At 43.7% G+C, this 25,524-nt stretch overlaps 1 protein-coding gene across 1 annotated transcript in view; it reads left to right on the forward strand.

Moving 5' to 3' along the window:
- Positions 1-2,264: 2,264 nt before the first annotated feature.
- The window catches only part of PROM1 (prominin 1), a 93,037-nt gene continuing 69,777 nt past the window's right edge, over positions 2,265-25,524 (forward strand). Inside the window, exon 1 of the mRNA XM_029235618.1 lies at positions 2,265-2,487. Within this exon, the coding sequence (XP_029091451.1) occupies positions 2,265-2,487 (223 nt within the window). The remainder of the gene's footprint in view (positions 2,488-25,524) is intronic.

A 25,524-nucleotide genomic window follows, 5' to 3' on the forward strand; every position in this document is an offset into this window, starting at 1 on the left:
TGTCCTCAGCTGAGGCTTGGTGGCATTACCAGGAAGTCAGCCTTTCTTAGCAGCTGAGCCTCTAATCTGTCAGCTGCTGTGCTCCTGCCTGACCTTTAACAGATAAGATAAGATGTGAATGTGTGTGTGCCTGTGTGTGTCAGTGTGTGGAGTGTACGTTCCTGGTGTGTGTTTCGTCTCTGTGAGTTGTGTGTCATTGTGAGTGCATGCATGGTGTGTGTGACGTGTGTGTGCATGCCCACCTGCCTGCATGCCCACCTGCCTGCCTGAAGCAGCACGTCCTATCCTACCTGAATAACCACACGCCCCTTCTCCTTTCACATCTTCCTCCTGCCCTGTGCAGCCCTGCAGGCTTCAGAGAGAGATCTTGCAAAAGCCGACTTGCTTTGTTTCCTTCTTATCTGTTCTCTCTGGAAAAGATTTGAAGTCTGAGCAGGGTGCTGATTCCTGGTAGAACCAGTGAAAGGCTAGAGCACTTCAGAGACTGAGGACAGGTTGTTGGCAGCAGCCATGCCTGGCAGGGATTGCCCTTTGGAAACAGTCACCAGGGTCCTGGTGTGTCTGTGTCTGTGGGTGAGATGGACCTGGAAGCTAGGGGTTCCATGAGGTCGGCACTAGGTGTCACTGGGGATCTGAGTAGCCCATGATTTGATAATGGGAGAGTCAAGGGTCATTCCATTGGCAGACCTGTGCAGAAGTAATAGGAGTGGTTATGAGGCTTAGAAGATGAGGCAGTATCTAAGGGGACCTGATATGAATGAACGTCTTCATTCAAATAGCTCATTAAATCCTACCTCTTGTGTGGAGCTTTCTTCAACTTGGTGGAATATAGGTAGCGGGTCCTCTAGCCTTTTGTGCAGTGTGTCACTTTCTTGGTAGTCCCTCTCCTCCATCTTGCATTGTGTGTTTCAGGAGCACCCTGTCTTTATTTTGAAAGTTCCTGAGTGTGAATCTGATGTAGGAAAGAAAATCAGGGTGTTCCTGACCCCAGAAAAGAATGGGCAAGCAGAGTATCCCAGTTGTTTTTGATTCATCTAGCCTGTTGCAGTGGTACACGCAAAGCAGCTGTTTTGGCTTATTTGGTTTTATATTCAGCAGCTCTTACTGATAGCCAACTGTATGCCTGCCTTGTGTTCAGTTCTGGGGAGAGAAACTCGAGGAGGACAGGTCCACGCTGCCCTCACTAGACACTGGGCTGGTAGCCGATTTTAGTTCCTGATCGTTCTCCCTTTCCCCAGGGGAGGGCGGGAGTCTCCCTCTGATCTGCTTCTCATCACCTGGACCCCGAGTCATCCAGGTGGTGACTTGGGACAGAGATTTCCATCAGGGCTACCCGATGAGCGTGTTAGACAGAAACCAGTGTCACCCGGCCTTAAAGAGTTTGTTCCCTGCCCTTGAGGCCACGCTTGTCTAGTTTGGGCTGGGGGTGAGTGAAGATGGGATGAAATGAGATCAGTGAGCACATTAATAAAATAAAAGGTGGAGTAAGACATATCTCCAGAGATGGGGAGAATAACCCAAAATTGGAGGAAAATTAAGCATCTCATCTATTGCTGGGGGCCTCTGCTTCTCTGACTGAAAGGGAGGGTTCTGTAGGGAGAGTGTCTTGGAGTTGGGAGAGTCCAAACTTGGGCTTTGAAAGCAAACTACTGGGCTTGAATTCTACCCCACCATGAATCAACCATGGCCTCGGGCAAGTTGCTGAAATTCGGAGTCAGTTTCCTCTTCTGTAAAATGGGATAATGCCTTAACCGAGGTTCTACCTGTAAAGCATGTGGAACGTGTCTGGAATGTGGTAAGTGCTTAATGAATGTCGGTTTCCAAGACCACACACTCGTTACACTAGCTGGTATTTCTGGGTCTGGCCCCTAGCGTGGAACCTTCCAGCTTTCCTGCCCCTGTGCTCTGAAGCAGGCTCTGTGTTTGCTTCCTCCGCAGCGGATTAGGCTGAGGGCTTGCTCTAAAGCCTTGCAGCCTCTCCTCCAGGGGAGCTGCCGGTGCAGGCAGGCTGCAGGCATTAGTGACCCCGCCCCTTCTCTCCCTGCCAGGGATGGTGCTTTGATCGACTGACCGTCCCCCACCCCACAGCCGAGAAGATTCTCTGCCACCCTTCACCGCGTGCCAACCCAGCCAGAAAGCCAAGGATTCCGCAGACTCAGTCCTCGCCACGCCTCTTCTGCACAGAAACACACTCCTGTCTTCCCCAAGGCTTCTGAAGAGGGAGGCCCCCAGTTCTACCTCATGTTTGGGGCATCTTGCTAGCTATGGCCCTTCTCCTCGGCTTCCTGCTGCTGCTGGGGCTTTATGGGGACACCATGTCAGAGGGGCCACCGCCATCATCCACATACATTCCTGATGGTTTGGAATTTGAATTTCCTCCAACGAGCTATGAGACCAGAGATTCTTATGAAGCTGGACCTACTGGCATCCTCTTTCAAATTGTGCACATCTTTCTCCACATGGTGCAGCCGAATGCTTTCCCTGAAGGTAGGTGCCAATGGCGGGACAAGGTACAATATGTCTCCAAACATACTCACGGGCACACACACAATATTGTTTGTTAATGACAACACGATCAGTGCAGAATATATTCCGTATATTAAAGTATGAGATTCAAAGTGATTGAATTGCACAGGAGCAGAAAGTATTTAGCCAGAAGTTAAGAAAAATAAGTTAAATAGGTTGTTAGGAATGTGATGATAAGAAAATGAAATCAAACTGTGTTGCCGTGTTGTTTTTCCAATTCTTTATCCTTCTTCCCCTCCTTTTTTGTTTGTTTTGTTTTTTGGTTAGAATATTGAATTGTTCTCAAGTTCATACCAAAGGTAGAAGTTAGGGTAAAAATGCAAATTCTCTGTTATCAAACGAGAAGTTAATAATGACCTCTCATGGCCATTGAAAGTTACAAATTTAACTCTCCTCCACCCACCGCAAAATGCAGTTTTGACACTGCTTAGGGCAAGGCCAGGGCAGACCATACCTGTTACCTGGGTAACTTGTTTGCTTCAGGTCTAAGAGTTTGAGTGTGAAACCAGGAGGGAACATTCATGGCATCGTGCTGTTGTTTTGTGTGCGTACTCTCTGGCCTCACCACTGCGGCTCATCTGTACTCGGAAGTCTTCGGGGTATGTGTTTTCAGGAGTGGGATTATGAAAATTCAAATGGTCTGTGGGAATTGTCTGCTATTAGGGTTTGGCAGTCTAAATTTTTATTGATTTAATGTTAGATCTAGCTTAAGCTTGTTCTTGAAACTACAAAGATTTGAATATTATCATTGACTACTAAACATTATAAAATTTGTAGTAATCTTTATCATCTTCCTTAGCTGGCCAGCCGTCGTTCATAAGCAGATTATCTGTGTGTGTGTGTGTGAGAGAGAGACACACACACACACACACACAGAGACAGAGAGAGAGACAGAGAGAATGTATTTAGTGAACTTCAGCACCTGTTTATATTACGGGCAGTTTACAGATTTTCTTAATATATATTTACATAGAATTTTTTACAGTTATTTGTCTCAGATTAAGCAATTGAAACAGTCTGAAGTGTAGTTTTCAATTTTTTGTTAGTTTAAATTTCATTTCAATGAAGTAAATCACCCTGGGCCCTACTGTCACAGAAGAGAGTCCTGAACAAGTACTGCTTACTGTTTATGTCACTGCTTAAAAGACTAAATTTGGAAATCCAAAGGACAAAAGTAGAAAACAAACTGAGTTTATTTATTCATGTTGAATACAAATTCACTATTCTCAATAAATATCTTTTTGTTTACTTTTGGACTTGATGTAAATATAATTGAATAAAGAAACACCTACTAGTGTTTTTAATCTTGGCTTCTTTGTTTTTTTATGTAAAAAGCATAGAATTCGGTTGTTTAATACGAATTTACAGTGACTTCTTTAAAAAGATTGTGAAGTCTCCTGTGTCATTCTAAGGCAGATCATATAATTAATCCTGTAATCTCTTTCCATATGTCGTTTTATTTTTCTCCCTCTAGATTTCGTATGAAGGCTTCCTCACACTTGTTTCACAAGGGAAAACAGTATCTTTAAAGGTCTTCATTCAAATGATCAGGTTAAAAGACATCCTGCTTCTGATGCATTCTAGGGTTTTCACCTCCAACATCATGATTAGTCTAGAATTTAAATCCTAATGTAATCTGAGGGTGTTAGCCTTGCTTGTCCCTTGACCTTCGTCAATACTTACTACTTCGGAGAAAGAAATTCCCAGAAACAGACCAGCACTACCCCTCTCAGAAAAAATTGTCAGGTTGCTTAGAGAATATAATACTGAATTTAGCAGGTGATGTCTTGGTGTGTTGGCTTTCTTCCACCATCCCATTATTCATATTCCTTCACCCAGTTACTAGGTTTCGTAATAGCCTCAAAGTGCTCAAGAGGTGCTTTGCAACATAAAGGACACTATGAGGCAATCATGTTTTTCGTGTTTTTTTTTTTTCCCCTTGGCACGTGACTTTTTTTTAAAAATTAAAGTATAGTTGATTTACAATGTCCTGTTGGTTTCAGGTGTACATCACAGTGATTCAGTTATACATATATAAATATATTCTTTTCCCATATAAGTTATTACAAAATATGGAGTATAGTTCCCTATGCTATACAGTAGGTCCATGCTGCTTAACTATTTCATGTATAGTAGTGTGTGTCTGTTAACCCCATCCTCCTAATTTCTCCCTCCCCTCCCCCTTCCCCTTAGGTAACCATACGTTTGTTTTCTATGTCTGTGGGTCTATTGCTGTTTTGTAAATAAGTTCATTTGTATCTTTTTTCTTTCTTAGAGCCCACGTATAAGTGATATCATATGATATTTGTCATTCTCTGTCTGGCTTATGTCACTTAGTATAATCTCTAGGTCCATCCATGTTGCTGCAAGTGGCATTGTTTCATTCTTTTTAATGGCTAAGTAATATTCCATTGTATATATGTACCGCATCTTCTTTATCCATTCATCTGTCGATGGACATTTAGGTTGCTTCCAGGTCTTGGCTTTTGTAAGTAGTGTTGCTGTGAACTTTGGGACCACTGCATTTCATGAGCACCAAAACAGAGGCAGATGTCTTGATAATTGAAGATGCAAGAGAGAGAGAGAAAGAGATAGATTTATATGTATTAGCTTAACTAAATACATCAACCAAAGCAGATGACTTCAGGATGAGTCCTCTGTGGAGTAACATCTTCACAGAAGACAATATCCCACAGGTCTGTTCTTTCATGTGAGAGAGAAGTTTTGAGTGCACAGTCCCAGCGCAGGAGCAGAAGAAGAAGGGACGGCCCTAGAGCCTCGGATCCTTCTTTTCATGCTATCATTGGGGAGTTTTCCACATTTACATCCTGTTTCCAACCAAAATGGGATACCCAGTTTTGCATTTGGAACTCTCTAAAGAGAAGCCCATCCTGGTAAATACAAGATGGAAAGGTTTTGTTTAGCTGGGGCTTGAGACAAAGGCCTATTCCTGGATAGAATAAAAGATTAGCTTAGATTAGACCAGGCAGACAGGTAACTCTACAGCTCGGCAGAGTGTGCTCTAGTACCTGGTGGGTATTTCGTAAATCCTGCCCTGATCTGAAGCTGCAAGGGAGATGTGGTGTCCTGGGCTTGGCTCACTAAGAAGACAGTGATGGCTTACATTAGCGGGGAATCGTCTGTCCATTCATTAACCGAGAAAGGGTGTTGAGGGCAGGATGTGCGTGTGTATGTGGCGGGGGTGGGGGGCCATGGGGGGAGCTGGGGAAAGAGCATTCCAGGCAGAGGAAACGGCATGTCCATGGAGTGGAGGAGACCGTGGTTCATGGTGGACCCGTGAAGTGTGTATTCATGGAGTAAGTCTGCCAGGGTTGGGCAGCCAGAGCTGGAGGACCCTGACTGGCAGGCCAGAGAGTTCTGTAGCGGGAAGGAAGCTAAGGCAGCATGAGCGCAGGTTTCATTCACTTGACAAGCATTATTGAAAGCACTGCCTTCTGCGGTGCACCTTGCTGGGTGCCATGAGCCAGTGGACTTGGGTTTTGGGAAAAGAATCTGACGGCAGCTGATAGGATAGGTCACAGGGAGGGGGAGGTTCCTGCAGTGGTCCAGAGGGTGGTAATAATGAACTAATGTGGGATGAGGCAAAAGTAATGGGGGAAACAGAGGCAGGGTCCATTCTGTGTCCAAAAGACTTGCTTTAAGTCCTAGCTCTTGCCTATTACCCGCAAGGTGATCTAGGCCAACTTAATTTTCAGAGCCTCTGCTCTCGTAGATGTAATGTGACTCTAATCATAACCCACTCTATAGCTTTTATCTGTGAGGCTTAAATAAAATGATGCATGTAAAGCCGATGTTTAAAACCATGCCTGAAAGGCACAGAGAAAAATCCTCAATAAACGTGGCTGCTCTTAGTATTATTACTCAAGAGGAAGAATTGACCAAATTTGACGCCAAAATTGGTGTCTCGAGGGATAATGGAAAGAAAAGGTGTCTCCAGGAGGGATCTTTACAATGTCCTTGTTGCTCCTGCCTCAGCAACACTACGTGGAGTTGCCTTGTAAGAAGCGATTGTGTTGCTTTTGAAGTTAAGTGGGTTGTGTCTCCCCAGCAAGCCCCACAGCAGCAGAACTGGCTCTAGAAGCCAAGATTTGGATGTAGCGCTAGTTTACCAAGTACTCTTTACTCCCACAAAAATATCTGCGTCTCGTGGGTTCTTGTTTTTGCTCTGTTCCCTCCTCCTCTCCCCAGCATCTTGCTGTAAGGCACACTGTGCAAAGTGTTAGCTCATTTGAATCTCCCAGCAACTTTGAGAGGTAGACGATGGAGGTAGATGGTGGTCTTATTTCTATTTATTACATCCCCCTTTACAGATTGGAAAACTAAGTCAGGACAAGATTACATGTTCAAAGCACACAACTAGCCACTGGCAGATTGAGAACCCCCTGTCTCCAGGACTATTTTTCCTATATTCTATAGCTTACTTTGTGGGTAATTGATTTCCTTTTGATTTTATCATACAGCTTTTAAAATGATCGTGAGTTACCATGAAAAATAGTAATTTTTGCACATTGAAAGCATACATTGCAGAAGATTATCTGGTGTGAATGGTGAGCAGGGCCTTTTCCAATTTTGGGTGTCTGTGATGAATTTGGCATAAATCATGACCCAGGTCCGAGCCTTTTTAATGGAACAAGTGAAAAAAAGGTCTCCTCAGCTTTTATTTTTTTATAAATTTATTTATTTTATTTATTTTTGGCTGCGTTGGGTCTTTGTTGCTGTGTGCGGGCTTTCTCTAGTTGCGGCGAGTGGGGGCTACTCTTCGTTGGGGTGCGCGGGCTTCTCACTGCGGTGACTTCTCTTGTTGCAGAGCACGGGCTCTAGGCACGCAGGCTTCAGTAGTTGTGGCACGTGGGCTCTAGGCACGCAGGCTTCAGTGGCTGTGGTACGCAGGCTCAGTAGTTGTAGCTTGCGGGCTCTAGAGTGCAGGCTCAGTGGTTGTGGCGCACGGGCTTAGTTGCTCCGCGACATGTGGAATATTCCCGGGCCAGGGCTCGAACCCGTGTCCACTGCATTGGCAGGTGGATTCTTAACCACTGTGCCACCAGGGAAGCCCTGCTTTTATTGCTATAGAAAATTTCTAAAATAATTTTCCACTCTGTTTTGGCATATTTTTAAATTAGATTTTAGGATGGTTGACCTATTTGTAACAACATTTTCTGCTAATCTGATTTGATCCCGGGAGTTGGTGGGTCTGAGGGCGGAGCTGGGGAAGTGGTAGAAGTGGGGAAGAGGGAAGAGTTAAGCTTGGTTTCCTCAGACTTTGAGATGCCACCAGGATGTGATATTAACTGAGAGTCCTTCTGTTGCAGGTAACAGAAACCTATCAGCAAAGGCAATCAGAAAAGGGGTTTATCTACAAGGTCCTACGGTATAGCACAGGGAACTATATTCAATATCTTGTAATAAACCATAATAGAAAAGAATATATGTATATATCCTTTTATATATATGTGTGTGTATGTGTGTCTGTGTGTGTGTATGTTTAACTGAATCACTTTGATTCTGGTGATCACACCAGAAACTAACACAACATTGTAAATCAACAATACTTCAATAAAAAAAATTTTTTTAAAAAGGGGTTTATCATGAGGACTTCGGGTTACTTCATGACGCTCAAGGGGGTTGGGGAGGGGATCAGGCCAGCAGGGACTCGACCTGGCTCCCATCTTGGCCCCTCTCTGCCCCGTGGCCTCTTCATTCCTCCTCCTTCCCATCCCCCTTTCTGGGTTCTCCCATCCTGTAATCCTCCTGGTGGAGAGCTAGGCCGCCAACGTCATAGGTTTCAGGCCAGCTTCCTGGAGAGCGAGTGGCTGGGCATTCTCTCTCTTTTGGTCCCAAGTCTCAGTTCCAGTCCTGCCCGGGGCCAGTCGCCAACCACGGGCCCTTCGGGTAACTGTGGCTACAGTCACACCTCGTGCCTCGGCCGGGTGCTGTGAGCCTGGCACTGTGAGGCACTGCTGGCCCTGTGGCATCACAGGCAGGGAGGTGGTTTCCAGAAAAGGGGTTGTTGGACGGACAGCCCAATAGGTGTGTCCGTGCCAATGTCCACCTAGAATTAGGATGTTTTATTATATCCAGCACCTGTGTGTTCTTACTTAATCAGATGGAGCCAGCACTTGTCTTCTTTACATCACGTGACCCAGGTTGGCAATGGGCCTGGCCATAAATAAGGTCATGGAGGGAAAGGACTAACATTAGTTGATCCTGTCTCCCCAGTGTCACTCACTGTGCTGGACAGTCTACGGCTGTCATCTCTTTGCATCCGAACAATTACAACAGCAAACAGCTGGTATGTGCCGGCTTTCAGGGATTTGAACAACTCAACAACTCTGTGAGCTAGGGGCTATTAATCTCATTTTACAGAAGAGGAAGCTGGGGTTCAGAGAGCTAACTGACTTGACCAGGGTCACAAAACTAGCCAGTGGCAGAGCCAGGGTTTGAATTCAGGCAGGCTGGGTTGATTGTCCAGGCTCATAGTTGCCACTTGTATTTTGCTGATAAGGGAAGTGAGACTCAGGGAAGTTAAGGGAGTGTTCCAAGGTCACACACACTGATGGCTAAGGGACCAAGCCAAGGTTTGACCCAGAGCGTGTGATGCCCACGCCTGGGCTTGTCTCCCCTTGTGCTCCCTGGAAGGGGGCGTGTCTGGAGACTGTAACAGGCACTCCTTTAATCCATCCGATGTGTCTTCTGCTTCATAGTATAGCTTCCAGTGCTAAACTGAAAAATGAGTCCTGTTGACCGTATTTTCATAAACTTGTCCACAAAGTCCTGAAACGTGCCCCTGCCTTCCCGTAAGTGAGCAGTAGAGGTAGGCTGTGCCCTTCCGGAAAATAAATGTGTGCCAGTGCCGTGAAAGACACAAGAAGGAAAGCTTCCTGGTCTCCAGCGATGATGTCCTTTTTGAGGTCTTCAAATACATGCAGGAAATGAGAGATTAGGTATGAATGTAAATAAAGAGAGGCCACGCCAGCAGCTGCTGGATGAAGCCCATGTGGTATTAGACATTGCCGTCTACTGGATGGAAGTTCCAAAACGTACACTTGGAGAAGCAGCTGTCCAGTGTGGTCTGGATGGGGCAATGCTGGGGCAGAAGCATACAGCGGGAGGGACATTACAGGAGGGGTGGCCTGAGGCAGGCTTGCCACGTACCCTCTGCTTGGCTGGGATCTAGATTCGGAAATGAGCCCAACACTTGAGTGGTAGTGATGAGCCTGCACCCTGGAGCCTCTGCCTGGGTTTGATTCCTGGCTTTTATGTTGACGAGCTTTGTGACCTTGGGCAAGTGACTTAAACTCTCTGTTCCTGAGTTTTCCCTCTGTAAAATGAAGATAATTATAATAGTACTTTGGGGATCATCATAATATTTAAATAATATTTATAAAGCAACGAGGACCTTGTCTGATAAACTAAGTGCTATATAAGTGTTTGTTAAGTAAAATATGAATGTATAAAACCCATATTCATTATAAGCTTTTAAGTTAATCTTACGTCTTGATGATCACATGGACAGAAGAGCAAGTATTTATGTGACTCCCACTGCACTGGTTTCTTAGGGATGCTGTAACAAATCATCACAAACTGAGTGGCTGAAAACATCAGAAATTTATCCTGTCATAGTTCTGAGAACCAGAAAATCAAGATATTGGCACTCAGGGAGGCTGAAGCCTCTAGAGGAGAATCCTTCCTTGCTTCCTCCAGCTTCTGGTGTCTCCAGGTGATCCTTGGCTTGTGGCTGCATCATTCCAATCTCTGCCCATCTTCACATCTGCCTTATGTGTCTCTGGCTCAGATCTCCCTTTGTTTTCTTTTATAAAGGCATCTGTCACTGGATTTAGAGCCCATCCTATATCCAGTATGATCTTATCTCGAGATCCTTAACTTAATTATATCTTCAAAGACCCTTTTTCCAAATAAGGTCACATTCACAGATTCCCGGGGTCAGGACTTGGACATATCTTTTTGGGGGCAACCATTCAGCCCATGACACCTATTACATACTTCTTTAGTTCTTCCAGAGAGTAGCTCAGAGATATTAAGTGATGTGTCCAAGGTCATGTTTCTGAAAAATGATGGAACCAGATTCAGAGCTGACTTGTCTGATTCCAAGTTCTTGAATTTCCATCCTGTAAGTATGTAGTGAGCTAGACCTGTTGCTGTTTGGCAGAGGTGGCGTCGACTGGGTTCCCCTGCTCTCAAAAGGCTAACCTTGAGCACAGAGACCTCCACCTCCACAGTCAGCTCTGATGCAGGAGGGCTGGTCCATGCTGACTGTCCGGCATGAATAGTGTGCTCATGGCTGTCGAGAGGAGGGATTAGTCACGATGGGGCAATTGCAGAAGACTTCCTGGAGGAAGGAACATTTGAACTGAACTTTACGGGTGTGGAAGAGTTCAGGAAGCAGAGGAGAGCATTCCAGGTGCACAAGCAGAGGCCTGAGTGATGCAAGTTGAGACAAGAGCTTGTAGGATGTGGCCTGGTGAGCAGTGAGGCCAGAGACCTGCATGTCCGGGAGGTTGTCAGGCCATGAACTTGGGGAGTAGCTTGTGGGCAGATGGCAGACAGGCTCTGGAATGTCAGACCAACGTGTGCATGGGGTTCAGCAGACAGTGGAAAGTGGGCATCACTCAGTAAACCTGTAACCCCAACCAAAGCTACAGGAAGGAGGCGGTGGAGGGGTGGGGAGTGGGGTATGCATTGTCTGCTGTTTCTGGAAATTCTCATGTACACTTGGGCACTAGTGACCTAGCTCAGTGTTACTCCAGGTGTGACCTTTGGACCAAAAGCATCAGGCATCACATGGGAGTTTGTTACAAATGCAGATTCTTGGGCCCTACTTACTAAATCAGAATTTCCTATTTTTTTAATTTAAAAATATTTTTAAAAATTGTATGCATACAGAAAAGTGCACCTAAACCTACAGCCTGATGGCTTTTCATAAACTGCACACATCTGTGCAACTAGGCCCCAGATCAAGAAAAAGAACAAGCCCCCAGAAGAGCCCTCTCTTGTTTCCTGGTTACTGTCCCCAACTCATCCCAAGGATAACCCTCTCCTGATTGTTAATAGTGTAGATTTGTTATGCCTGGTAGAACACAGTAGTATGTTCTCTTTGGTTTCTGGCTTCTTTTACTCACCATTTTATTTGTGAGATTCATCCATATTGTTGCATGTAGTTGTAAATATTCACTGTTGTTGTTGTGTACTATTCTATCACGTGAATATACCATAATTTATGTATCCATCCTACTGGATTGGCGTTTGAGAGGTTTCCATTTGGGGCCTGTTTTAGTCAGCTTGGGCTGCTATAACAAAATACCATAGACTGGGTGGCTTAAACAGCATACATTTATTTCTCACAGTTCTGGAGGCTAGAGGTCCTAGATTAAGGTGCCAGCAGATTTGACGTCTGGTGACAGTCCTTCTCCTGGTTTGCAGATGGCTGCCTCCTTGCTGTGTCCTCACCTGGTGGAGGGAGAGAGGGTTCTTGTCTCTTCCTCTTCTTACAAGGGCACTAATCCCTCCACAAGCCCACCCTCAGGACTTCATCTAAACTCGTAACGTCCCAAAGGCCCCATCTCCAAACACCATCATACAGGAGGTTAGGGATTCAATATATGAATTTGTGGGGACATAAACATTCAGTCCATAGCAGGGCCTTTATACATAGTGCTGCAATGAAGATTTTCGTACGTGTTTTTTGGTGACTATATATACACATTGCTGTTGGGTATATACCTAGGAGTGAATTGCTGGGCCATAGGGTAAACATTTTTTCACCTTCAGTAACAATACCAAACAGCTCTCCAAAGTGAGTATACCAACCAAATCCTTAAACTTTTTTTTTTATTATGGAGAATTTCAGGTATGTGCAGAAGTAGAAGAGTCTGAAGAGCCCTCACTTACCCACCACCCTGGATTCAACAACTCAACTCATGACCAATCTTATTTATTTCTACCTCTACCCACTTCTCTTACTCACCCCCTTCATTTTGAAGCAAATCGCAGTTTTTCTATCATTTCCTCTGTAAATATTTCAGTGTATTTCCTTAAAAATAAAGACATCATTCTGTTACACTGTAGAAAGTTAACAGTAGCTCTTCAATATAATAAAATATTCAGGAAAGATTCAGATTTCTCGGTTGTCTCATAAATACAGTTTTGTTTGTTTGTTTGTTTGTTTTTGCGGTACGCGGGCCTCTCACTGTCGTGGCCTCTCCCGGTTGTGGAGCACAGGCTCCGGACACGCAGGCTTAGCGGCCATGGCTCACGGGCCCAGCCGCTCCGCGGAAAGTGGGATCTTCCCAGACCGGGGCACGAACCCGCGTCCCCTGCATCGGCAGGCGGACTGTCAACCACTGCGCCACCAGGGAAGCCCATAAATGCAGTTTTTAAAACAGTTTGTTTGAATCAGGATCCAAATGATACCAATATATTGCAGTTGGTTAATATGTCTCTTTATGTCTGTTTTTAACTTACAGGATGCCTTGCCATGTCTTTTTTCCCCCTTGCAATTTATTTGTTGAAGAGCCTTGTTCCTGTTCCTGTAGTATTTCCCATGGGCTGAATTTTGCTGTTTCCATCTTCACGGTGTTCTTTACATGTTTCTCTGTCCTCTGCATTTCATATAAACTAGGACCTATAAAGATCAGCTGCAGGTTTGTTTTGGGAGAAATAACAGTTTATAGATTGTATTGAACATTTGCATCAGGAGATGGATAACATCTGGTTATCTCTTTTTTTCTGATGTTAGCAGCACTGATGATCACTATATAGATTCATTCATTCATAGCAGGTCCGATCCTTTCAAAATTATTTGCAAACATACTCTCAAATATATTGGAACTCTTAAGAAAAAAATGGAATTCTTTGCATATTTTGTAACTTGATTTGTTCACTTAACATTTTATTGTGGACATCTCTTCATTTCTGTACGTATAAGTGTGTTGCCTAAAATAAAATTTAAAAACAAGGAACCTAAAACATTCGTTCACCAATCTTTTGATGTACGGCCAAGGCTTACATTTTTTTACTATGAGTTGTTTGAAGTTTAACATCAATTAGATAGATAATTGATATAAATAGCACCCATGATGCATTCTCTATAATTTTTGGTTCTTTGTTTTGATTTCTTTGAAGTGAAGCAAAACAGAGTTCAGAGCTCTGGATTTTTTTTTTTTTTTTGCGGTACGCGGGCCTCTCACTGTTGTGGCCTCTCCCGTTGCGGAGCACAGGCTCCGGACGCACAGGCTCAGCGGCCATGGCTCACGGGCCCAGCCGCTCCGCGGCATGTGGGATCTTCCCGGACCGGGGCACGAACCTGTGTCCCCTGCATCGGCAGGCGGACTCTCAACCACTGCGCCACCAGGGAAGTCCAGAGCTCTGGATTTTTACTTTGATTTTTTTCTCCCCAGACTTTTACAGCTTTCTCACATGTACTTCATCCAATGGACTGGCCTTTTCTACGTCTTTATAGAACATTAGACTTAGTTTTCAAGGCTCATTCTTTTTATGTTCATATTTCCTCAGTTTGTGTAATATTTAATTACATATTTGTATAATATTTAATTACTTATTATAGATAAAGAGGCAGAAAGAAGCTTGGGAGCAAACCCGGTATTATGGGTTGAATTGTTTCCCCCTAAAATTCATATGTTGAAGTTCTAACACCCAGTACTGCAGAATGTGAACTTCTTTGGGCGTAGGCTTGTTGTAGATGCAGTTAGTTAAGTTGAGGTTATACTGGGGTAGAGTGGGCTCCTAATCCACTTGGACTAGTGTCCTTATAAAAGGGGAAATTTGGAGACAGATCTGGACACAGGGAGGATGCCACGTGAAGACTGGAGTCATGCTGCCACAAGTGAAAAAAGTACCGGAGGCCAGGAGAGATCTAGGACAGATCCTCTCCTAGAGTCTTCAGGGGAGCACCTTTCACACCTCGATTTTGAACTTCCAGCCCCCAGAACTGTGAGACAATAAATTTCTGTTGTTTAAGCCATTTGGGGTACTTTGTTGCAACAGCTCTAGCACACTAATCCACCCCGGAAGTGAACAAGTGAACTGGTGTTTGCAGAGGGCCAAGGGTACCCAACAGAGGTGGTGATGGTGACTTCATGGTGAGGGCTGGTATACAGCCATGTTCTCTGAGGGAAGGAATTGATGGCTGGGTCATCTGATCAGCTGCAAAGTGGGGTTTAGCTCCCAGAGCCTCCACTGTACGTTTGAATAGTCACATCGTCCAAGCCTTTAATTCATGAAGATTCAACTCTATGTGCTGAAGAGTAAAAAAGAGAGAAATAACTTGAATAGTACAAATATTTCTTCCTACTGTTGTACAACTGCATTATGTAGTGTGAAGCCACCTCCTCTGTCAGCGCTTAAAAGTTGTCACTGCTTGCTTGAGACAAGAGATTTAAGGGACTTTCATGAATAATTCTTTTTTGCCTGCTTTCTGTTCACTGCATTTCCTGCTTGACCTGAGGACCTAACCCCCTGGAGATCAAACACCTCGTTCTGTTGCCTTCTTCCTTCCACTTGCCTTTTGGCAAACTCCTTTTGTTTCTTTAAAAGTTTCTTCATGTGATACCTATTCTGGAGATTTGGTGGCTCTCATCGCATCATTTTGTCTGTACTATCTGTGTCATTTATACACTTTTACTATTGCGTGTTTAACACTGCCTTTTAATAGTTTGCTGTCTCAGATTGTACACTTATTGATGCCAGTAGTGCCTGGCACATTGGAGATCCTTCATAATCTCTTGCTTTTGTTTTGGCATTTTTGAACTTTTAAAACTATTGTACTTTCTCCCCTAACCACTACAAATTTCTTTCTCCATTTACTTAACAAAGGTTGAACATTTGCCATGTGTACTTTCTTGAAATACTAGTGTCACGATGATATCACCGAACTATCATACAGTAAAACCTGCAGGGCAGTGAGCCCTTCTGAAAGAGCATGTTGCTCTGCTTTTAATTTTTTTTTTCTAGAATTTCCCTTACTGTCAGATTTTCGAATTTTTTTTTCTTTATTGTCAGCTGTTAATTTATCTCCGCTTTCTTCAAATCCTAATACTTCACTTTACACACTTCACCTTATACAGCTATCTCGGTGAGTTGCAGTGGGTGGCTTCACTTTTTCCTGTAGAATTCAAAGTGTATTAACTTTGCGACAGCTATTTATATTTCAGAAACTTAAACTTTATTACCAAGATTGCTGCTTTTTTTACTTTCATGGGAAAACTCAAGTGTATAATTCTTTAGCCAACAAGATTACCAAATTTAACAGTAATTAAATATCTATGAAAAGCTCAAGGGCGAGAAATAGCTGTGGTGTGAGGAACATCTTGTGTGATTCAGACTAAAGGTGATGAGGGCTTCTGGGGATACCTGAACAGAGAAGGAATAAGTATTGGATTAAATCTGAATCATCAAGGGACTTCCCTGGTGGTCCAGTGGGTAAGACTCCATGCTCCCAATGCAGAGGCCCCGGTTCGATCCCTGGTTGGGGAACTAGATCCCACATGCCGGAACTGTGTCCACATGCCACAACTAAGAAGTCCACATGCCTCAACTAAAGGATCCCATGTGCTGTAGCTAAGACCCAGCGCAGCCTAAATAAATAAATAAGATAAATAAATATTAAAAAAAAATCTGAATCAGCAAATGAGTCCAATTGTATACATCGGTTTCTTGCTCATTATTTATTAAAATAAAACTACATTTATTTTTAATATAAAAGCAATATACATACATACAAAGCAAATAACATTTTTTCTCGCTTTTTTAAAAAAATTTATTTATTTGGGCTGCATTGGGTCTTCGTTGCTGCACGCAGGCTTTCTCTTGTTGCGGCCACCAGGGGCTACTCTTCGTTGCGGTGAGCAGGCTTCTCATTGTGGTGGCTTCTCTTGTTGCAGAGCACGGGCTCTAGGCGTGCGGGCTTCAGTAGTTGTGACTCATGGGCTCTAGAGCGCAGGCTCAGTAGTTGTGGTGCACGGGCTTAGTTGCTCGCAGCATGTGGGATCTTCCCGGACCAGGACTTGAACCCGTGTCCCCGACATTGGCAGGCAGGTTCTTAACCACTGCGCCACCAGGGAAGTCCCTCTCACTTTTTTTAAATTAAAAAGAATTTATTATTTTTAAAATTTATTTTATTTATTTACTTATTTATTTTTGACCGCGTTGGGTCTTCGTTGCTGCATGAGGGCTTTCTCTAGTTGTGGTGTGCGGGGTTTCTCTCTCTAGTTGAGGCGCGTGGGCTCAGTAGTTGTGGTGTGCGGGCTTAGTTGCCCCGTGGCATGTGGGATCTTAGTTCCCAGACCAGGGATATTACTCGTGTCCCCTGCATTAGAAGGCAGATTCTTTACCACTGGACCACCGGGCAAGCCCCTTATTCTTATTTTTTAATGAATGCATTTATCCTGAAATGCGGGGTTCTCATTTTTAATTTCTGGTAGTTTATAATTTCAGTTTTGATTTCCCCCTTTACCTCCTTTGGCTGAAACCAATTGAGGAATTGAGAAAATTTTACTTTTTTGAAAAGGCATGAATGACAAAGAGTCAGTATGAGTTGTTAGAGTCTACTTATTTAAAAATTACCCATCTTCCCCTGTGCACTACTCTGCCATCCGCCTGGGCTTTGTCCCGAGCTATGTGGGCTGCACACCTGGAGTGATTCCTGGTGAGCCTTCCCATGCCTCTCCCCTCCTTGCTTTCTGTGATTGTGCAACGAAACATATCCCTTCAGCTACCATTAGGGTATTGTAGAGGTGGTTAATCACATCTCAGAGTTTCCTTTCGGTGAGAGCACGTGGAATAAAATATTCTTTCTAGTTGAAGTTTTTCCTGAGCAATTGGACTGAACGCTTCTGGGTGGCTCCTGGGAGATTTTAGAACAGTGGCTCCCCCTTCAGGCACAGGTGTAGGACACAGGTGTGCCTCTTGCTTCCTATGTTCCTTTTCCACAAATGCCAAGTGCATGTGGAGTGCTTGCTTTGGGGGATGGAACCACGAGTCAGATGGTCTCCACCTGCATGGAGCTAAGGAGTTTCACCTTGTGTCCCTGGGCTTCCTTTTCTTTTTTCTTCCTTCTTATTTATGTTATACATATCCCAGTAAGCCTAGGTAGAACAGGAATAAAAATTTAAAATCCTAAAAAGTAAAACACTAATTGGAAAAGGCACATAGACCCCAATGTTCCTAGAAGCATTGTTTACAGTGGCCAAGATACGGCAGCAACCTGTGTTCATCAACAGATGAATGGATAAAGAAGATGTGGGGTGTGTGTGTGTATATATACATATATATATACATATATATATGTGTGTGTGTGTGTATGCATATATGTATATATACACACAATGGAATATTAGCCATAAAAAATGAAACTTTGCCATTTGCTAAAACATGGGTGGACTTGGAGGGCATTATGCTAAATGAAATAAGACACAGAGAAAGACAAATACTGTGTGATCTCACATGTAGAATCTAAAAAAAAAAACAAAACAACAAACTAGTGAATATAACAAAACAGAAGCAAACTCACAGCTAAAGAGAACAAACTACATAGTGGTTACCAGTGGGGAGGGTGGGAGAGGGGTAATAGAGGGGTAGAGGAGTGGGAGGTCCAAACTGTTGGGTGTAAGGGGCTACAAGGATGTATTGTACAACACGGGAAATAGAGCCAATATTTTGTAATAACTGTAAGTGGAAAGTAACCTTTAAAACTGTATAAAACATAAATAAAAAATTAAAAAATTAAACAATAAAATCCTAAAAGCCAAGTTCTTCTTGAGTGGGATTAAAAAAAAAAAAAAACCTAAATATTGAATCATTTAAAACTAGAAGAGAGAGGATGGAAAAGACTCCCAGGGCAGTAGCTTAGGTGAAAGAAGTCTCTTCATCCTTTCAAGTAGAGTGATGACTCGTTTATAGGAAGCAGCTTGAGAGAGGAGCTTCTGTTTTGTAATTCTGTGGGAGGAAACTTCAGAGTCAACAAGGGCAGCCAAAAGGTGGTGACATAATTGTTTTTTTGTGTTTGACATTTCTTTAGCATTTATTTCAGGAATCCATCAGTCCTGTATTGTTGTTTTAAAATATTTAATATTTTAATAATTTAATTGATATATCCTGGGAAGAGGAGGTTGTCTGTGTTCGAAAATCCTATTGGAGGTTGGCTGACCCAGAAGCTCAGCCTAATGAGATTTGGACAGCAGGCTTCTGGGAGGGCGATTGATTGTGACATGCTCACTGAATGCAACAAGGCTACTGTGGTGTAAAGTGACTGAATACTTGGGAAGCTTGCAAGGAACTGCATTTCTTTAAAGAGCCATTCCAAATATAACTTGTGCAATAGAAATAAAGCAGAGTAGAAATGAACATCTACTCTGAAATTAACAGCTGACTTCAGAAATGAGTGCTTCCCTGCAATAACAGGGACAGACAAGTCTCCCTAAAGAAACTGTTTGCTTACAGGTAAATCCACGTGTCCTACTGTGAACATGTGTATCAAATCTGTCCACTTCTCTCTGTCAGGACTGTCCTCCCCCTGGCGGAGGCTGGCTGTCACCTGGACCAATGCAGATGCCTCAACTTACAGAAAGAGAATGGGGAAGGGGGCACACAGTAGCCTCCTAAGGACTGTAATAGTTACACCAGCTGCCTCTCCGCTCTTCCTGGAACACACCACACGATGTCCTGCTGCACACCCTTGGCATCTGACTATTCTCTTTGCTTGGACCATTCTTCTGCATGGCTTATTCCTCATGTAACTCGGTCTTTGCTCAAATGTCATCTCCATCTCTGGCCACACTCTCTAATTTAGGATCCCTCTCCCTAGTCCTTACCTTGTTTCATTTTTCTGTGTGACACGTTTATTGGTATTCTAGTAAACATTTGTTATCCTGTTTATCAGGCTAAATATCTTAAGGGCTGGGCCTCTATTCTGCTCACCTCTTCCATACTGTATCCCCAGAGCCTGGGACAGTGCCTAGAATGTACGTAGCAGGTGCTCATTAAATATTTGGTGTGTGCATAAATGGATAAACTCTTCCACACCTCCCTACCCTGCCCCTGCTGGCCTGTTAGTTCCTAGAAACTCTCCATATGCTCCTTCCTGGCAGTGGCGTCTTTGCACGTGCCTTGCCTTTCAGCCGGATGTTCTGCATCCTCTTAGTGGGTGGCTAGTTCCTTCATATCTTCCAAATCTCTGCCTGAGTTTCCTCCTCCGATGGGGCCTTCCTGACAAACTACAGCAAGCCGCCTCCTTGCTTTTCCTTCCCCAGCTCAGCACCCCCCGATCATGCTCTCAGAACCGTCATCTTCACTCTTTGAGCACCCACAGTGCTGTGTCATCAACCTCCCCTTTCTCTCCTCTCCCGTCTTGATTCTTTTCTGGCAAAATCCCAAATCTGTTTGCACCGTTTTCTGGTTACTCCATCTTCTCATGACCATATCAGAGTAACTAACTGCTTCTAGAAAACGTTGCAACTGTGCCGACAGGACTTGCTTTAAATGTATATCCACAGATCTACAAACACACCACACTCCTGACAGAGTAAATGCCCTTCCTATTTACATACTTTCTCTTCTCTTTCTCAGATTTCTACCCTGAACCCTCCTCCGTCAGCCAGTGACCTCATACTTCATGGAGAAAATGGGTGGAATCACATGGAAACTAACTCATCCCTCCGTATTTTTATTTCCAATTTTTCACTAGGCTTATTCAGACATTTAGAATTCTTTTCCCCAAATGGAGTCAATAGTCAAAAATATCATTCTCAAAGTTTTGGAAAGAATTATCAATTTACCAGAAGGTCCTGAAATGGTTTATGCTACCACCAGTAATGTGTCGGGAATTTTTAAGGTTGAATTAATTGTGTCTCATTACTTTCATATATATTTCTGATCACTAGTGAAGTTGATTGTTTTCCCATCTGTTTCCTTTTTGAGGAGTTTGTCAAATGTCTGTCAAATGCCTTCTGCCTAATTAGGTAGCAGAGTCACTCTTTTTAATATTGATTTCGTGTCAGCAGCTCTCTATACGGAAACCTTTGCCTAATCTCTTTACTGCGAATTGGCATTAAGCCATTGGTGTTAGGGAACTTGTCATTTAGGGACGATCGTCTGGTGAGAAATAATCATCCAATTTCATACTTCCATTTTATAGATGAAAAACCTAAGACCCAGAGACAGGAAGCTTGCTCATTTCAGGCCGTACAGCCAAATGGGAGCTGGCAGGACAGGAAAGCAAGAAGGAGGGCAAGGGAAATGGTTGGCTGGGAGGGAGGTAGTGTCTGCTTTGTTGTTGCCAGTTGGGTTCCTGGTACTTGGAGAACAGCAGGAGCTTTGTTGACTGAACATGCTATGGTTGACAATGTAAGTGAGTAGTTTATCATGTTTGGTCCTGTCATGCATTGCAAGCACAACAGACATACTTTTATTTGTATCCATTTTACAGGTAGAATATGTTCATATGAAATACATAGGAACAAAAATTTTACAAAGGGTCATAAACAGAAATTTTAAAAAGGGTCCATTCTCCACCCAAAGAACAAAGGCTGGTTTTCAGATTTTTTTCCCTGGGCAAAGATTTTTTTGTTATTGTTTTTATATAGCTAAAGTCACCCTATATCCCCATATAGAATGTAAGCATAAAGTTATGACCTAGAAGAAAAACAAAAAGATATTTAGATCATCTGGTTTCAAACCCACTGGCCTCCTGTGTATGCAGGTGATCTAGAACTGGCTGTGCTTGAAGGTCTAGTCATTTTTTTATTATGATAAATGAGACTTAAAACAATAGTTGTACATTTGAAGACCAGGCTCAATTAAGAACTTAGAGCTGGAGAGAAATCAGATTTTGTCTGACGCTTAGTGTACACTGGAATGGCTGGGCTTTTAAGGTTCAACAATAATGATCATTTGGGATCCTGTGTTAGTTTGTAAGAAGTCTTTGATTTCTCAACCCCACCCCCTTTAGAGCTTAATAAAGAAGGTGAGGTGAGGGTTTCCCTGGTGGCGCAGTCGTTGAGAGTCCGCCTGCCGATGCAGGGGACACGGGTTCGTGCCCCGGTCCGGGAAGATCCCACATGCCGCGGAGCGGCTGGACCCGTGAGCCATGGCCGCTGAGCCTGCGCGTCCGGAGCCTGTGCTCTGCAACGGGAGAGGCCACAACAGTGACAGGCCCACCTACTGCAAAAAAAAAAAAAAAAAAGGAGGTGAGGTGAAAGACACGCAGGATTTTCTATTTTTCTAATGATTTACTTTTTTTTAATTTAATTTTTATTTTATATTGTAGTATAGTTAAGTTACAATGTTGTCTTAGTTTCAAGTGTACAGCAAAGTGATTCAGTTATACATATACATATATCCATTCTTTTTCAGATTCTTTTCTCATATAGGTTCTGTAACAGAATATTGAGAAGATTTCCCTGTGCTATACAGTAGTTCCTTGTTGATTATATATTTTATAGATAGTAGTGTGTATATGTTAATCGCAAATTCCTAACTTATCCCTCCCCTCACCGTTCCCCTTCGGTAACCATGTTTGTTTTTGAAGTCTGTGAGTGTGTTTCTGTTTTGTGAAGAAGTTCATTTGTATCATTTTTTTTTAGATTCCACATATAAGTGATCTCATATGACATTTGTCTTTCTCTCTCTGACTTACTTCACTTAGTATGATAATCTCTAGATCCATCCATGTTGCTGCAAATGGCATTATTTCATTCTTTCTATGATTGCATAATATTCCATTGTATATATGTACCACATCTTCTTTATCCATTCCTCTGTCAATGGACATTTAGATTGCTTCCATGTCTTGGCTATTGTAAATAGTGCTGCAGTGAACATTGGGGCGCATGTATCTTTTCAAATTATGGTTTTCTCCAGATACATCCCAATAGCTGGATCATATGGTAGTTCTATTTTTAGTTTTTTAAGGCACCTCCATAGTGGTTGTACCTGTTTACATTTCCACCAACAGTATAGGAGGAGAATTTTCTTAAAACAAAATGTAACAAAACTTCTTAAGAATAGTGCCATGATTATATTTCTAGATTTTTTTCAAGGAAAATGTTCTTGCCTAGAAGAAGTTAGTTTATTAGATCTGATTTAGGTGTCTTGTTTAGGGCATGCAAGTTTCACTGAACACCTGTCGCAGATGCGTAACACTGGGTTAGGGATTATGAGATTTACGTGGGAGAGAGAACATTTCCTACTTTAACAATCTCCGGTAGAGGAGGCAAAATGCATTTATAGAGAATAAATAGTCCAGGGGACATGTAAGCCAGTGGATCATTCAAGGTCACAAGTGGGTGATGAGTTGTAGGTAATTAGTGACAAGGATAGGAGGGTTTTTTTTTTTTTTTTGCGGTATGTGGGCCTCTCACTGTTGTGGCCTCTCCCATTGCGGAGCACAGGCTCCGGACACGCAGGCTCAGCGGCCATGGCTCACGGGCCCAGCCACTCCGCGGCATGTGGGATCTTCCCGGACCGGGGCACGAACCCGTGTCCCCTGCATCGGCAGGCGGACTCTCAACCACTGCGCCACCAGGGAAGCCCCCTTGTAGCTTATTTATTTTATACATAGTAGTTTGTACCTCTTGATCCCATACTCCAATCTTGCTCTTCCTCCTTCCTTCTCCCCACTGGTAACCACCAGTTTGTTCTCTATATCTGTGAGTATTTTCTACTTTGCTCTATTTATTAGTTTGTTTTATTTTTTTAGATGGAATGTATATAGGTGATAATATACTGTATTTGTTTTTCTCTGTCTGACGTTTCAGTAAGCATAATACCCGCCAGGTCCATCCATGTTGTTGCAAATGGCAACATTTCATTCTTTTTTTTTTTTTTTTTTTATGGCTGAGTAGCATTCCACTGTATATATACCACATCTTCTTTCATTCATCTGTTGATGGACACTTAGCTGCTTCCATATCTTGGCTATTGTAAATATTGCTGCTATGAACATTGGAGTGCATGTATCTTTTAGAATTAGTGTTTTTGTTTTCTTCAGATATACACCCAGGAGTGGGATTGCTGGATCATATGGCAGTTGTAATTTTAGTTTTTTGAGGAACCTCCATAGTGTTTTCCATAGTGGCTGTACCAGTTTACATTTCCACCAACAGTGTACAACGGTTCTCTTTTCTCCACATCCTGGCCAACCTTTGTTATTTATTTTCTTCTTTTTTTTTTTTTTTTGCGGTACGCAGGCCTCTCACTGTTGTGGCCTCTCCCGTTGCGGAGCACAGGCTCTGGACGTGCAGGCTCAGCGGCCATGGCTCACGGGCCTAGCCGCTCCGCGGCATGTGGGATCTTACTGGACTGGGGCACGAACCCGTGTCCCCTGCATCGGCAGGTAGACTCTCAACCACTGCGCCACCAGGGAAGCCCAGGAACTAGAATTTTTAACTTGATAGTATTACAGATTCTGTCTTTTTGCGTTTTTTTTGGTGAGGAGAGTGTTGGGAAAGGGGTGGAAGAGTATGTCAATGAAAGAACTTTGTTTAAAATTTTTTTAATATTCTCTTAAAAATTCAAGTGAGATCAAAGTATATATAGGAAAAAAAATCCCCCTTCACTCTGCTCCTAGTTGCATTCTCTGTCCCTCGTTTGGGGGAGGCCATGGTCAATAGCTGAACCTTCTTTTGTCACATGACAGAACAAAATGGGGTGGTGTTGATTCACATTCTCATGGGAGTGTCTGTGCGATCATGTGCACCTTGGTGCAGACCAAAAAATGCGATTCAAACATCCTCAAGGCCAACGTTCCTTAAATGAACAGCAGAGACAAATGACGCTTTCCAGGAACGTCTTAGGGGAGGAAACGAACTCTGGGACTCCACAGGTACCTTGGCCATGTTGCCTGCCTGGATTTAACAGTGGTGGCAACACAGCTGCTGGACCATCTTAGTCTCAGGCCCAGCGGCTCCCTCCCAGCCCTGTCCCACCGTCAGGGAGGCCACAGGGCCCTGAGCCCTTATCCGACTTGCATCTTGGTCAAGGATTCCGAGCTTCAGGAGCCCCCAGAGGTCTCCCTGCTCCTGTGCAATATGAGAGCCTGCTTCCTCTAAAAGCACTTGACATGATTTAAGGGCCAGCCTGCCCAGTCACGGGCTTGGCTGCATGTGGCCTAACAGTGAAATAGAATCCCCCGGCACGGATCTGTGTGAACATGTGGCTGGCGGAAGGCTGCAAGGGCCAGACTGGTCCCAGATGCTTTTCCAAGAATTGCTTCCTGTGCAGCATTTTTCTGAGCTCTTTTCTGGAAGAGCGAGTGAGTGCCATCGTGAATTCTCATGCAAGCCGATGTGTGTCAGTCCTGCAGGGAAGCTGCTCCAATCAATTAAAGGAGGACTACACAGTCACGTGCTGACAGCTGAAATGAAGGGAAAAACCGCACCAAGGGTGATCGAATTGTATTTTAAATACAGGAAAGGGGGCTCGCCCTCTGGAATACTTGACTATATACTTGGAGGCAGGGAGCATACTTTTGATAAGTTCTAATAAACCCAGCTTGGCTTCCAAATGTCTGAAGCATCAATCCCTTTATTAAAAACCAAACCAAAGGGTTTAGTCATGTTGATGGAGGAGTTGAACAGCAGAAGGTAGAGCTCCGTGAAACTGAAAGGTACAGGACTGTGGCTGCCTGAAGGGGTTGTTAAAATGCATTCTCTCGGGCTTCCCTGGTGGCGCAGTGGTTGAGAGTCCGCCTGCTGATGCAGGGGACACAGGTTCGTGCCCCGGTCCGGGAAGATCCCACATGCCGTGGAGTGGCTGGGCCCATGGGCCATGGCCGCTGAGCCTGCGTGTCCGGAGCCTGTGCTCCCCAAAGTGAGAGGCCACAACCGTGAGAGGCCCGCGTACCGCAAAAAAAAAAAAAAAAAAAAAGCATTCTTTCAAGTACTAGATTTGGACAGACTCATTGCAGCCGCTCCAGAATGATATGGTGAACTCCAGGACCTGAGGCAG

This window comes from Monodon monoceros, unplaced genomic scaffold, assembly GCF_005190385.1.
Source record: "Monodon monoceros isolate NGI ecotype Baffin Bay Population unplaced genomic scaffold, NGI_Narwhal_1 Super_Scaffold_20, whole genome shotgun sequence".
Lineage (NCBI taxonomy): Eukaryota > Metazoa > Chordata > Mammalia > Artiodactyla > Monodontidae > Monodon > Monodon monoceros.